Source organism: Lissotriton helveticus, chromosome 3_1 (genome assembly GCF_964261635.1).
Source record: "Lissotriton helveticus chromosome 3_1, aLisHel1.1, whole genome shotgun sequence".
NCBI classification, from domain to species: domain Eukaryota; kingdom Metazoa; phylum Chordata; class Amphibia; order Caudata; family Salamandridae; genus Lissotriton; species Lissotriton helveticus.
The window spans coordinates 350,433,501-350,446,713 of NC_136061.1; the positions used below are offsets into that span (position 1 = coordinate 350,433,501).

At 44.8% G+C, this 13,213-nt stretch overlaps 1 protein-coding gene across 1 annotated transcript in view; it reads right to left on the minus strand.

Annotated features, from left to right (window-relative positions):
* The window catches only part of CPD (carboxypeptidase D), a 626,198-nt gene that overhangs the window by 497,238 nt on the left and 115,747 nt on the right, over window positions 1-13,213 (minus strand). The window contains exon 2 of the mRNA XM_078680013.1: window positions 12,217-12,464. Coding sequence (XP_078536139.1) covers window positions 12,217-12,464 — 248 coding nt within the window. The remainder of the gene's footprint in view (window positions 1-12,216; window positions 12,465-13,213) is intronic.

A 13,213-nucleotide genomic window follows, 5' to 3' on the forward strand; every position in this document is an offset into this window, starting at 1 on the left:
CCAGTAAGACTGCCCATCATCAACAAAGACCAGATCTCCCGAAAGCCGTGACCTGTCCAGCAAACTCAAAGGACTCCCATGTGTGGGAAGAAAAATGGACACCGACCAGCCAGAACTAAGCTGTTGGAGTTAGTGTCCTGTTGCCAATGGAGTAAAAACAGGTGTGCTTCTCAAAAACCCAAACATGTTGAGAAGCGTGAACAACTCGGGAAGACAGTCAGACCATGAATGCACATTGAGCTGCATTTGGAAGCAGAAGAGAGACTGCTGGAACTGTGGGGGAAAGCCTTTTGCTGTTCAAACCAAGCACTGTATGTGATTCTCAAAAGCATTTCAACAGCTGCCCTCATGTTTAGCCTCAGGGAGCTGAAAAGGCTGAAGGAAGCTTTCTTCAAGAGAAGAAATCGCTGACCACTGGAACTGCAGAGGCACCAGTCTTTGTGACGATTCTGCGTTGGAACTTAGGACTGAGTCACTTGGCCAACTTCCAGTCCCTCAGACCTGGTATTCTGAAGGAAAATTCTCCAGAGGAAAAGTTGGACTGGTTGAGGGAGAAGGGGGTGAATGGTCTATTGTTGTATGTTTCAGAACTACCTGGAGAGCCATTGCTTCATCTGTTTGCTGAATTAGGTAACCTACCAGGACAAAAATAAGCTTCAATAATTCAGAAGACTTGCTGACTGTATCTGCTGTTTCGAAGCACATTCTACTAAAAGGAAACTGAAGTAGAAAAATAAATTGGCTCTAACAATCATATAGAAATATTTTGAATCTCACATTCTAATATAAATCTCTTGACAAACATAATACTGGCAGAATTCTTTTGTATACAAGTAAAATTACTATCTGAAAACATGGATTACATTACTGATGTTTTCTTGTAAATATGTTTAATGTCCTATCATTAGGCTAGCATATGAAGTTAGAGGTTTTTAAGGAATTCTAATGGCAGAGCAAGACCAATTACAAGACACCTTAATTTCTATTTTTATTGTTTACTTTTGATGTAAACATAAGCAGCCCATTTTGGTTCCCCCTAACACCTCCGCTGCTGGTGTCGGCCAATGGCCGACACGCACACTACCTTTGTAATGCTGCACACGTCCGTTGGCCGATGCGGCCCCGCCAACTGCGCTGAACCGCCGTACCACGGCGGAATTGCCGCCGCGGTTAAGCGGCTAAAATTAAAATAAAAAAGCTTTTGAAATTATGCATGTCCCACATTTAGCTATGTGCATACTCTAAACCAATCCCGATGGTTTCAGCTAGAACAAAAAGGCACTGGGTTTTGAAAGACTGATGGAAATAATGGTTAACATCCAACGCAGCTAACATTGTTGTAAGAAAGGGTACGTTTTAAGGAACACGTTAATGCAATTGAATGATGGCATAGAGGAAGAAGGAGCTTGAATCTCACTCCCCTTTGAACTTGAAGAAAGGTCATGGAGACAAAACCCCTTGACTATACACCTCGATCTACTTCAATCCACTCAGATGTCTTATAAAAAACACATCTTCAGAGAAAAGGCATCTTTCTTTCACAGCCAGCTAGACCAAAGACCCACGGAACTCTTCAACATTGCTAAAAGACAAACTAACAGCGCACATTTGCAGGACTTAATAGCCACCAATGAACGCTGTGAAGAAATTGCCAGCTTCTTCACAGATAAGGTCATTAAAATTGATTAATCCTTCATCCAAAGCCCAAAACTACCTCCCCTCCCAACCTGTCCCACTATGCGCGCCTCTGACCAAAGAGAACTGATTCCTACCGAGGATAACCTTGTACCCAACCATACGAAAAATTATGCCAACTGGTCGGAATTCAAATACGTGTCCGAAAAAGAAGTCTTCAATATAATTGCAAGCCTGAAGCCCACTTTCCACATCACTGACCCCCTCCCTTCCACAATAGTACAAAATCTTAACCACATCATCGTCCCCTTCTGGACAAAAATTATTAACTCATCTCCCACTTCAGGCTGTGTACCAAACTCCCCTCCAACAAGGACAAATCACGCCTATTCTAAAAAAATTAAAAAAAACAGGGGCTGACCCGAACGATCTCAACAACCTCAGACCTATCTCTAAGCTATCTTCCTAGCTAAAACCCTAGAGAAATGCGTTCAACAACTCAACAAACATACTGACGATTTTAACCTCCTTAATTCCTTTCAATCGGGTTTCAGAAAGGGCTGTAGCACTGAAGAACAAGTTACTTACCTTTGGTTACGCTTTTTCTGGAGGCTACAGTATCTGCCTGTGGATTCTTCAACTTTTGAATTTCCCCTGCGCTAGTATTCCACGGAAATTCTTTTCATAGCTCTCCCACGTAGATGAGGACGTCATAATAGGACAGCTCCGCTCGCAACACCGTATGACGTCACCGGAGCCATAAGAAGACCTAGTCTGCGTGCGGTTGTCCTTTCCACCCATTTTTTCCGTGCCTTCGCGGCGAACGGGCGGAGTGACAACATATCACAAGTATACCCAGTATAAATAATATATACCAATACACATATAGTATATAGATAAGTAGAAATAATAATCTAATAACCAAAGCATTTCCTAGCAACAAACTTTCTGCATGAAAATGACACATGGAAAATAATGTCAAAGTCAGAACATTTTCAGCGCATGCAGGAGGGCAACGGTGAGACAGTGGGTCAGTGAGGAATAAACGGGTAGATACTGTATCCACCATAAAAAGCATTACTGAAGGTAAGTAACTTGTTCTTCTGATGGATACATCTGCCTGTGGATTCCTCACCTTTTGAATTGAATCCCCAAGCTGTCCCGCTCCCGGAGGAGGGTGTCCACCTGCCTATACCAAAACATCTTGCAGTACAGAGCGTGCAAAATGGCCATCCCTCCCAACATCCGAATCCAAGCAGTAATGCTTTGCAAAGGTGTGGAGGGAGGCCCACGTTGAGCCTTACAGATGTCCACAGCAGGAACACCTCTAGCCAGAGCAGAAGAAGACTTAAATCTGGTGGAATGAGCTTTAATACCTTCAGGAAGCTCCTTCTTAGCCAGGGCATAGCAGATCTTGATGCACAAGATGATCGACCTGGAGAGTATTCTTTTGTGGACAGCTCTGCCTTTCATTCGTCCAATGTTGCCCGCGAAGAGCTGATCAACCAGTCCCTGGTTCTATCCAGGTAAAAGCTGACAGCCCTCTTAGAGTCCAGGCGATGAAGTCTTCCCTCCTCCTTGGAAGGTTGAGGAGGAGGATAGAAGGTAGGTTAAGTAATAGACTGTCCTAAATGGAAAGGAGTAAAAACCTTAGGCAGCAAAGTAGCCCTGGTCATGAGAACCATCTGCATGAATGGTTAAAAACGGAGGTTTAAAACTAAGAGCCTGAAGCTCACTTCCCCTCCTAGCTGAGGTAATAGTGATCAGAAAGACCGTCTTGAAAGACAGAAGCCTCAACAGGCAATTATGAAGAAGCTCAAAACAAGAACTCATCAGGAAAGTAAGTATTAAATTAAAATCCTACTGGGGCATAATGAAAGGAGTGGTAGGAAACCTATTGGTGAGGCCCTTAATGAACCTCATAACAATGGGAAACTTAAATAAAGACGGCTGATCCGGCAAACAGGGGAAAGCCGACAAATAACCCTTTAACCCAGCCACAGCACAGCCCTGCTGGGCCAAGGAAAGTGAAAATCCTAGAATGTCAGACAAGTGGGCTTTCAAAGGATCAATAAACCTCTCTACACACTATTTTAAAAACCTGGACCACCTAGATTAATAAATCGATTTGGTGGACTCCTGGATGATAAAATAAGATCCACCACATTCAGTGGGAGAAAGAAAGAACTCAGATTGCCCCGTTCAATCTCCAGGCTGGAAGGTGCAAGTTCTGGAGGTGAGGGTGCAGAACCTGCCCCTGCGATTGCGAGAGGAGGTCTGCCCTGAGAGGAAGACTGAGCGGAGGGTGTGATGAGAGGTGAAGTAGATCCTTCTTGGCCAATCTGGAGCAATCAATATGACTTGGGCCCTGTCTTGGCGAATCTTCCTCAGAACTCGAGAAATCAAGGGAATGGGAGGAAACGCGTAAAGAAGTTACGAGCTCCAATCCAATTGAAACATGCCCCCAACACTCCCTGTATCGGATACTGAAGACTGCAGAATGAAAGGCAGTGCACGTTCTCCTGAGTGGCAAAAAGGTCTACCTGGGGAAACACCCACATCCTGAAGATGTGCTGGACCACCTTAGGATGAAGCCACCACCCGTGATAGCCCGAATAATGGCGACAGACTGTCCGCACGCACATTTAGCACTCCTGTCAGATGATTTGCCATCACACAAATCTGATGGCCCGGAGTCCAGGACCAGAGTAGGAGAGCCTCTTAGCAGAGACGATACGACCCTACCCCTCGCTGTTTGTTTATGTACCACATAGCTGTAGTGTTGTCAGTCAGGACTTTAATCTACTGACCTCGAATGGAGGGAAGGAAGGCCTTGAGAGCCAAACGTATTGCCCGCAATTCGTAAAGGTTGATGTGAAGCAACCTTTCCTCCAGAGACCAAAGACTCTTCATCTACAGATCTCCCAGATTAGCACCCCACCCTAGAGTGGAGGCATCCATGATCACTGTGGCCACCGGTGGAGGCGGTTGTAAGGGCTTTCCTTGAGACAGGCTGCCCTGCACACTCCACCAAGACAGGTCCGCTGCAGTGTCTTTGAAGATTCTGACCTTCTCCCAGAGATCTCCATTGTGCTGAAACCACTGCCTGCGGCGGCACCACTTGAGAGCACTCATGTACCAGCATGCATGGCTGACCAACAGTATACAGGAAGCAAACAGGATGAGTAGGCGAAGGACTGTCAGGACTGGAACAAACGCTCCATCCTGAAATAAAGGAATCATCTCCTTAATGTCGAGAATCCTCTACGGAGGCACGAAAGCCCAACACAGTAGTTTACAGTACTGCCCCTATGAACAGGCTGCGCTGAGGGCACCAGATGAGATATGGGCACATTTATCGAGAAATCCAAGTTCTCAACAGTCACGTTGTTGCATGCAAGTGAAGCAACACCATCTCTGGCAACTTTGCTTTGAGCAGCCAGTCATCCAGATAAGAAACCCTGACCTTCTGAGATGTGCTTGCCACCGCCGCCATCACCTTTGTGAAGACCTGAGGTGCGGAAGTAAGGCCGAACGGGAGGACCGCAAACTGGTAGTGTTGAGACCCTACCATAAACTGGAGATACTTCTGGTGCAACTTCAGAATAGGGATGTGGAAATATGCATCCTGTAACAGGGCTCGAAAAATCAAAAAAAAATTGTACTAGTCCTGCAGGACTAGTACCTTAAAAAATGTCCTCGACCTAACTGCAACCTACTTGACCTCCGTCTGTGAAAGCGGAGCAAATGTGACAAGATAACAAGATTTAAAGGCATCTTTAGTGCTCATTAACTTTGTGAGCAATAAAAATGCCTTTAAATCTTGTCATCTTGTCACATTTGCTCTGTTTTCACAGACAGAGGACAAAAGTTGGTTTGTTTTCCAACTCGCCAGAAAGGGCGAGTAGGACCTAAAAACAGCTCGACCTTGTTAAATTTAGCTCGACTATGCCAGCGGTCGAGTGGAATTTTCGAGCCCTGTGTAAGTCGATCGACACCATCCAGTCTTCCTGCTGCAGCACCAGAAGAACCTGAGCTAAGATCAACATTTTGAACATTTCCTGCTTGAGGTAAAAATTCAAAACCCTGAGGTCCAAGATCGTCCGTGAATGGCCATTCTTTTTGAGAATCAAGGAATAACGGGAGTTAACATGCCTGACCCCTTTCCTACTCCAGAACCACCTCTATCGCACCTTTCTCTAATAAGGCAAGAACCTCCTGCTGCAGAAGCAGCAAATGGTCCTCTGAACACCAGTCCTGGCGAGGAGGATAAGGAGGTGGAAGCTCTTGAAAAGGTAGGGTGTACCCACTTTCCACAAGATTCAAAACCCAATGCTCAGAGGTAACCGATTTCCAATCTTGTAGAAATGTGACACCCAACCCCCTACAGCACCAGCATGCTCCAAGATAGATGATCTAGAGCTGCTTTCCCATGGTAGCAGTGGTGGGGACAGAGGAAGAGGAGGAGGAAGACTGCTGTTGAGAAGCTTCCTGAAGATGGTCTCTACCTTTTCCTCTGTACGACCTGTACAGAGGGTTCTTTTGCTGCTGATGGCCTCAAAAGGAAGCCGCCTTCCCAAGACCTCAATACCTTTTGTATCCATAGCCCCTAGGCTGGGACTGCTGGCCCCACTATGCTTGAATCGCTGCTGCGCAGAGTTGGCCTTGGTTCCAAACAATCTTGACCCATCAAAGGGTAGATCCAGTAAAGCAGCCTGTACATCTGGCGAGAAACCTGAAGGTCTAAGCCAGGCATGCCTTCTAGTAGCAATTGAGGAACACTTCACTTTGGCAACCGAGTCTGCTATGTCCAGACCCGACTGAATGACCTGATGGACTGCTGCTTGCGAATCTTAAAGTGCCTCAAGAAAATGAACACAATCCTCTTCAGGAAGTTTAGGAGCCAATTGCTTTACAGAGTCCATTAGAGCATGAATGTACCTCCCTAGCAAACATGTGGCGTTTGTTGACTTCAGAGCCATACTTGCTGAGGAAAACACCTTTTTGGCTGATTGCTCTAACTTCGAGTCTCTATCCCCCAGGGTGGTAGGAAAGGAACCAGTACTCTGCTTGGAAAAAGAAGCTTAAACCACCAAGCTTTGTGGAAATGGATGGGCAGAAAGGAAAGCTGGATCACCAGAAGAAGGTCAATACCTTCTTTCCACTGATCTAGAAACTGCAGGGGCAGACAAGGGCTACTGCCACACTTCCATAATTGGCTCAGTCAATGCCTCCTTGAAAGGCAGCAGAGGTTCAATAGAAGAGGAAGGAGAATTTAGCACTTCAGTCCGAATATTTGACTTTATTTCAGCTGAGGGCAACTGAAGCAAAAATTCAGCAGCTTTTCTGATGACTAAGTGATAAGGGGCAACATACTGTGAAGGTAAAGCCTATGGAGTATAAAGCTCCCACTCCGGGGAAGTATCAAGGCCACTAGCCTAACATAGACCCTCAAATTTGTCTACGAAGTCGAGAATCGTCCCCTTCTCCTGTTCTTGCTGGTACTTCTCTTCATCCAGCAGTCTTTGTGCTTCCCTCCTGGAACGCTGCTTCAGGATAAGCTGCGGCCCATCGCGGCGCCGGTGACAACGGCACCGAAGTAGGACCTTCCAAAGTGGGCAATGGCGCCGATCGAATCCGGGATGATGCAGACCCAACACCAGACGGTGCCGGCAATTGAGGTATTAGAGTCGAAAACCTCAGCGCCGGGAACTGCGAAGATGGAGCCGCTGGCATAAAAGGCACAAAAGGTGCCTGGGCATACAGACGGGGGTTGCCCAAATTAAAGGCAAGCAGACCCATGGGGCAAGAAGGTGCGTCGGTAGGGTAGGATGCCCTGGCAAACATGCCAAACATCGCATTAAGGAAACATCAAGCATTCGATCTGGTTACTGGGAAAAGGGGGATAGGGATCTGAAAGTAGTACGGAGGCTGAGGCTGCGGAGCTGGAGACATCGGCGCCAGCACAGGTGAAGCCGCAGGAACAGGAGAAGACTCCCTGGGTGCTGGAGAATCCCTGGGCCTCGGTGCTGGAGAGCGGCCCGGTGTTGCCTGCGAAGAAGGAGACGGAGAAATTAAGTCTTTTTCACGACGCCGCTGTATGAGAGAGGCTGATCTCGATGCCCTGCCCTTCGAAGATAGACCTCGTGGTCCATGTCTTCTCTTCTTCGACTTCATAGTATGCGAGGTCGACTACTTCGATCTCTTATGACCCCTCTTCTCCTTTTTCGAGCGTGCCATGAAGAGTTTTGGCTTCCCGTTCTTTCAACGCCTTCGGGTTCGTCTTCCGACAGCACAAACACCATTTGACGTCGTGGTCTGAAGAAAGACACCAAAGACAGTTGTTGTGGGGGTCCATGATGCACATATGGCCCCCACACCCCTTGCAGGGCGTGAAACTATTTCTTCAAAGTAGCCATTCTCACTGCAATATGAAGAAGAGGAAGAAACAAATTAATAACAGTAAAATGGAGAGTCCCAGAAAAAACTATGACGTGTCGATGGCGCAGAAAAAAGGGAATGGACGTCAGCATGCCGACGAGGTCTTCTTAGGGCTCCAGTGACATCATACGGTGTCTCAAGCAGAGCCGTGCTGTGATGTCCTCGTCGACATGGGAGAGCTAAGAGAAGAATTTCCGAGGAATGCTAGAGCAGGGGGTAATTCAAAAGGTGAGGAATCCACAGGCATATGTATCTATCAGAAACAGCCATGTTCAATATCTCTGATAGCCACAGATCCTTAGATGAAGGTGTAGCATGTCTTCTCATCCTTTTTGACCTATCTGCGGCGTTCAACAAAAAAACCATACAGCGCTACTCAAGACTCTAAAAAGACGCTTTGGCATGTACGGGACAATACTAAAATGGTTCACTTCCTACCTTCTACATAGATCGCAACAAATTAAAATCAACTCCTGCCTCTCCAAGCCTACACGAGTCACGCTTGGTGTCCCCCAAGCCTCAATCCTCTCCCCAGCCCTCTTCAATCTCTTCATGGAACCACTCACAAGCATACTGAAGCAAGCTGGACTTAAATATCACCTATTTGCAGAGGACACTCAACTATACTACAAAATCAAATCTCCCAGTGGCATCAGACACCTCAATGACACACTAAACAAGAAACAATCCTGGTTTCGCTCGAACCACCTAAAACTGAGCCAGGACAAAACTGAATTAATATTTCTCTCCGAAAAATAACCACCTACCAATCCAAGATTGGCTCAAGAACCTGGATGCCTTAAACTGCTTCCTCATCCTCTCAGACTCGGTAAAGTCACTAGGCATTACCCTGGACATGAATTTGTCAATGAAGGACCACATCAAACACTCTGCCAAGGTGCACTGTGCTCTCTAAAACACCTCCAGAAAATCAAACCTTGCACCCCCCAGGATGATTTCAAGACAATAGTTCAATCCCTAGTCCTCTCTAGACTGGAGTATGAGAACGCCATCCTTACAGGGACGCCTAAATCCCACCTAGCCCCACTAAGGTTAGTACTCAACATGGCAGCCCAACTCGTAACAGGCGTTAAATGATTTGAACACATTACACCAACCCTTAAATGGCTTCCTATTGAAGGTAGATGTACTTACAAGTCTGCGTGCATCACAAACAAAACCCTTCACACACATCCCAACAACTACCTAAACAGCAAACTTGTGAAAGCAGGAAGAGCCAGAACTCTGAGACACTCTAACTCACTTCTTTTCATCCCTCTGAAAAAGAAAACCACCCAGTCCCGATCTTTTTCGGGTAATGTACCCAGGTTGTGGAACACACTCACTATTGATCTCAGATGCAAACCCTCCTTCTCCTGCTTCAAAAGGGACTTTAAACTCCATCTCCTCGACAAAGCGAACTGAACCAGGCTCCAATTACCCAGTTGACTCTCCTTACCAACTAGACCATCAGAGTGGTGGTCTTTTTGACTGTTTTACCTACCTAAGCTATCACTTGACTCACCCCTCTAATTTATTCCGTCTTAAAATGTTTATTGTTATTCATTTCCTAATGTATCCTTATACCATGTTTTTCACTACTATTCAATTTATAAAGCGCCCGGATACCCACGGATCTAGCTGGCGCTATATAAAACGTATACAATAAAAAGTAATAGCTCTTAGAAATTGTATGCAGATGGTTTGGCTTATAATTGAATTGGAATGATGAACCAATGGTCTAGACAACACCATATTCAACTCCTAGTTGGAAGAGGGTCTACTGGTTTGGGTAGGGATGACACCAAGACCATTAAGTAGTTCATAACCGTAATTGTGAAAACGTTACAAGTTTAGAATAAAGAATAATGTCAGTCAAATGCAGTTTTATAGAAGAAAGGCCAAAGGTGGGGGTCAATGCAATATTTTTTATATTACTTGCTTCTGGACCAATCTGCTTCTCATCAAGTGCAGAGTATCATTCAAAAGGGGGTATACAATGTTCTTGCAGCTCAACATTTAACCTCTTTGGAGATCCAGATGACTGTACAGGAACTATACAGGAGTCTGTCTGATTGATGAAAGGGATGGTTTAGGTTCCTGCATGACATCTTGGATAAGGTAATGGAGCTTGCCTGCACAAAACTCATTGCAAGCCTCTTGAGACCGGAGAAGATCTGAATATAGATGCTGCTTTGGCTAATCGAAAACAGAGTATCATCTTTGCTTTGGATTGTTGCAACTTCATCAGTGCACTCCTGAGAAATGCTGGAAGACAGGCACAAAGAAACATACATGCCTGACAAAGTTTATCAAACTGGCATACTCCTTGGGGCTGGCTTCTCGAAATCTGGATGAGAAGACACTGCAGTTTGTATGAGGTGCAAAAGAGACAGATTTGCGTTGTCCCCTAATGTGTTTAATCTTCTGCCAGTGTTAAATGTAACAGCTTCGGACAGTGAGAGAGTGAGTCTTTTGCCCAATGGGAGTTTTGGTGTTTTATTTGAGAGAACCAAATGTGCAACTTTACATTCTTTTTTACCAATGTTTTGAAGAACAAACTATTTGTGAAGTGCCTTGCTTCCTAAAACAGGATGCTAGAACTCTGCAGCCCAAACAATTAACTGGAGGGTCCACTGCTCATTTCCTCCAGGCACAATTTAGCCCTTATAACCTTCCCAAACCTGACTAGGTGAGTCATGCATCAATGACTTTGGGGCACATTAGACTAGAGGAACTATTGCTTCTAATACCCTCTTTTAAAGAACCACTCTTGAAGAGATCATTACATTGACAGACTGGTTAGGGGAGTCTGTCTTCCAGATGTTCTGTAAGTATGCACGTACATATATGGTATTTCTGTAGCATAAACCTAGCCAACACACAGAGAAGCACTGTACATGCTCAAAGACCAGCATAAAGTCAAGGAGGAGAGGAGGCTGTATTTTGGACTGTTAATGCATTGGGAAGTATGTTCTTTAAAGATGTATTAACTTACACCTGTGGGCATGTTGCACACACCCATGCAGTTTTAAAAATAGCTTGAAAGATGCATTTACTCCTGACCGAAAGTAGATTTTTCTAGACTAGCCCAGAGTTTATGAAGGACATTGATGCAAGCAAGAACCCATCAAGATTATACGCTGTTGTGATGCAGATCAATACAGAGGTATATCTTATATACGCTGAAACGTACATTTGCTGTGTTCATATTTGGGATGCAGGGAGAAGTAAATCGACGTTAAATCATAGACGTTCTGAGAGAAGTTTTAAAAGGTCTTTTGCAGAATGAGGGTGGGTGTATCACCAAGGATGGACAGTATTGAAATAGCATTTGTTGTAATAACTAGTGGCCGCAGTGTGAGCAACTAATTACTGACCGGTTCAAATTGCACTGCTGAGGTCATATCTGGACTCAGACAACTCATATCTGCATATGCTGGGCACGTTGGATGTTGTCAGTGGAAATAAAGGAGTTAAAGGGAAATTTCCTTCCAACAATTTTTTGGGGCATGGGATATTCAATGGTCTACAAATGAGAATCTCAGAATTATCTTTTTTTATGTTCTTTCTAAGGTAACTTCGAGAACTATATTCCAACGTTTAACAGCAGAAAGTTAAGATTTGGCTGCTGTCATCCTCCTTGCTAGTCTGACAGACTATAAGTGGACTAGATGTAGGTGCACTGGCATGCTATTCACCCCCCAAACCCAAAGGCCAATGAGCTAAAGATTCACTGATAAAGACTGGATAATCAAAACAAATGAAGTAAAGTAATCGTACAATTCGCATACACAAGGCACAATATTTAACCACAGTACTTGAGTAGCAGAGTCCTCAACAATGATAATCAAGTTCACATGGAATAAAGATACTGTTTTGTGTTTGATTACCATGTATGACATAAGCACAATTAGCAAACAACTGGAGTCAACAGAAAGGTTAAATGGATCGTTACCAGACACCCAACATCTGTCCCAAAAGGTGGAAACGAAACCCATAACCATTATTCAGTAACCACAGTGGTAAGCCATTGAAAGAACAACGCCTTCAAGTAACCACCCCAATCCGACTGGAGTCATGTTACTCATTAGGCTACAATTCTGAAAAAATTAAGTTCAAATATGCTATTAGACATACCTGGGACATCGTACCACTGCGCTCCATTGGTGATGCCATCTTTAAATGATTCCTGTGGGTCTGATTGGCAGTTTGGATGGCCAGTTTTCATTACTGGGTGTTTCTCAGCATATGCTCGTGCTAGGTATCTAAAGACTTTGTCATCTGGAGATCTGCTGTAGGCTCCAGATCCCTGGTGCATGGAAGTGTCATCAAATGGGTAGCTGGCGACCACAGAACCTCCGTGAAAATTACCAGACAAAAGAAACCTAGAACAAATGAACACCTGTTTGTAGTGAAGATGTTTCCAAACGGAAAGTAAGATCCAAACAATTGCCCAAACAATACTCAGAAATAGAAATGCAAAAACGTAGTGATGGAGACAGGTTTCAGTAATTTCTCTGGGCAAAGGGGCTCCCTCCTAGGTTACTTAAGAAAAGCTGGAAGAGCGGAGAGAGGTTAAGCATGTAAAAAATAACAAAAACGAAAGGGCACTCTCTAATACCATCCCCAAAATATAGATGTTACACACAGCAATAAAACAAGAATTGGCAATGCCAAAAGGTATGGCTTAAAAGTAAAGTGACGCATTTAAACAGGTTACAATTAGATAGTAAGGGAGGGCAAGGGGTTATGCAGTTTGGGAAGTGTGGCCAAGCCAGTACAGGATAGTCTGCCTTACTGAAATGCACGAAAGAGTTTGACTGCAATACTTAAAACAGCCATGATTAGCTCAGGGAACATACGACCAAGACAACAAAACTAAAGCAGGCATGTAACTTTGTTCAGAGCACTAGGAGAGACGAATTTCAACAGTACATCTTGCAGCCAGTGTCTTTCCATTTCGTAACAGTGCATCTCAAGTTAATGTTACCTAATTTGATGCAGGAGAGTACACCCCTGAAGGATGACGGAGATGGCCATGCAAGGATTGGCCATCTCCACATGAAAATTAACAACGGAGGTCTCAAACAATGCTTGTTTCACTGAACCGCCCAACTCCTAGGACTAGGGAAAT